Here is a 2,259-nt window from a genome sequence, read left to right as displayed (position 1 = left end):
AAGAGCGTTCCTGGCAGGGGGACAGCAGGTGCAAGAGCCTTGAGGGGCCCAGAGGAACAGCACGGTGCGCGAGGGGTGAGGGGTAGGTGGTCTCATCAGGGGGTGGCGGGGCTGGATTGGACAGGGCTTCCTGCACCAAAGACAGTGTGAGGGAGCCTGGTAGGGTTTGGAGTACAACCGGGGATCCTCCTCACAACTTAGGATCACTTGTTGCCTGAGGGCAAGGTTTCTCAACTTCAGCACTGTGGACCTTTGGGGCTGGATAACCCTTTGTCCTGTGTGTGGCAGGTGTTGTCCAGTGTGTGGCAGGTGTCGAGCAGCATCCCTGACGTCCACCACTGGATGCCAGTAGCAGGCCCCCAACTTGTAACCACCAAAATGTCTCCAGTTATCACAGATGTTCCTGGGGGGTGGGCAGAATCTTCCTGGTTGAGAACCACTGCCTCAGGGCCCAGATGTGGGCCCATGTGTCACCACATCTTCTGGCTTTTTAAGAGAAACCAGAAGTTTTCATGTAAAATCTCTCCTTTGGAAAATGTTGCCTCTTGTTTGAAGCCCTGAGAGACGCAACATGACCCAGCTGTAAGTTCAGCTGCCAGCATATGGCCTTTCACTTCAGGGGGCCCCAGGCCCCAGCTCCTCTCCACAGAAGCGGGGAGGCTGGGGTGCAGGCAGAGCCAGCCCCTGACAGCTCCCTCCCCCTGCAGCACCGTGGACGACAACCCTGACTTCGACAACCTGGACATAGTGGCCCGGGATGAAGAGGAGAGGTACTTCGACGAGGAGGAGCCCGAGGACGCACCCAGCCCAGAGCTGGACGGGGACTGATGGCTGCGGCGCCCACCCCGCCCCCGCCCCAACGCGGCCAGGCCGGCTCAGTGACTTTCTCTAGGCTGCCCTATACCACCAAGCCTCGCTAGGTCTGGTCCCATCTCCACGGCCCCCTTCCCCTTGCTCTCCATTTCCTTCTCCCCCTGAACCCTGGTGCCTCTCTCCTCTCTCCTCTCTCTTTTTCTCACCACCTTTCTGTCTCCTGCTTTCTGTGTCTCTCGCTCTTTCTCCACCTCCCTCTTTTTCCTTTCTTTCTCTTTCTCCCCCTCTCTCTGTGCCTCGGCCTCTGTCCCCACAACAGGGCCCAGGATGAACATCCTCCCCTTGACCTAGGCGAGTGGGGCCCTTTGTCGCTGGAGCTGGCCAGCTTGAACCCAGGGCGGAGCTCCGCCTCTCCCTCCCCAGCCCCGCCTCTGCTCTCCTGTCCCTCTGTGCTTGAGGCTCAGTCTCACACTCACACCTCCTTGCCTCTGTTACGTTCCATCTCCTTCAGCCTCCCTCCATCTTTCGCAGCCTCTGTGCTGGCTCTGTCCCTCTCTGTCTCTCAGCCTTTATCTCTGGGTTTCAGTACCCCACCCCCGCCAAGGCCCTGAGCATCCCCCATCCTGGCTGCTGTGGGCCACAGAGCCTGACTGCTGAGTAATCGGGCCTCGCTGTGGGCAGTGGAGAGACCTTGGGGGTGGCCACCGGCTCTCACCTCTCCCCCAGGACCCAGGTTTGGGAGAGGTGTGCAGGGGCAGCGTGGGATCGTGGGCCTGCCAGGTCGGGTATAGAGGGGGAGGAGGGACTCTCCCCTCCCAGCCCCACCAGCCCCCTCTGCCCAGCCACAGTGTTCCCTTCCTCCAGCTCCCTCTCCCTCCTGTTTACACTTCCAAAATATGCACAGGCTGTTATCATGGGTCCTGAGTCATCACACACACACACACACACACACACACACACAGCTGGCCCCAGCATCCCTGCCCCAAGCCGGCCACACACACACACACACACACACACACAGCTCGCCCCAGCATCCCCGCCCCAAGCCGGCCACACACACACACACACACACACACACAGCTCGCCCCAGCATCCCCGCCCCAAGCCGGCCACACACACACACACACACACACACACAGCTCGCCCCAGCATCCCCGCCCCAAGCCGGCCACACACACACACACACACACACACACAGCTCGCCCCAGCATCCCCGCCCCAAGCCGGCCACACACACACACACACACACACACACAGCTCGCCCCAGCATCCCCGCCCCAAGCCGGCCACACACACACACACACACACACACACAGCTCGCCCCAGCATCCCCGCCCCAAGCCGGCCACACACACACACACACACACACACACAGCTCGCCCCAGCATCCCCGCCCCAAGCCGGCCACACACACACACACACACACACACACAGCTCGCCCCAGCA

The 2,259-nt window shown here is 61.3% G+C and overlaps 1 protein-coding gene across 1 annotated transcript in view; it reads left to right on the top strand.

The window, feature by feature from the left end:
- CCDC97 (coiled-coil domain containing 97) overlaps positions 1-828 on the top strand; it is a 9,350-nt gene extending 8,522 nt beyond the window's left edge. Inside the window, exon 5 of the mRNA XM_007458617.1 lies at positions 708-828. Coding sequence (XP_007458679.1) covers positions 708-828 — 121 coding nt within the window. The remainder of the gene's footprint in view (positions 1-707) is intronic.
- The last annotated feature ends 1,431 nt before the right edge of the window (positions 829-2,259 follow it).

The sequence above is a fragment of the Lipotes vexillifer genome, unplaced genomic scaffold (genome assembly GCF_000442215.2).
Source record: "Lipotes vexillifer unplaced genomic scaffold, Lipotes_vexillifer_v1.1 scaffold371, whole genome shotgun sequence".
In the NCBI taxonomy this organism is placed as follows: Eukaryota; Metazoa; Chordata; class Mammalia; order Artiodactyla; family Lipotidae; genus Lipotes; species Lipotes vexillifer.
This window is presented reverse-complemented; position numbering and strand designations above follow the sequence as displayed.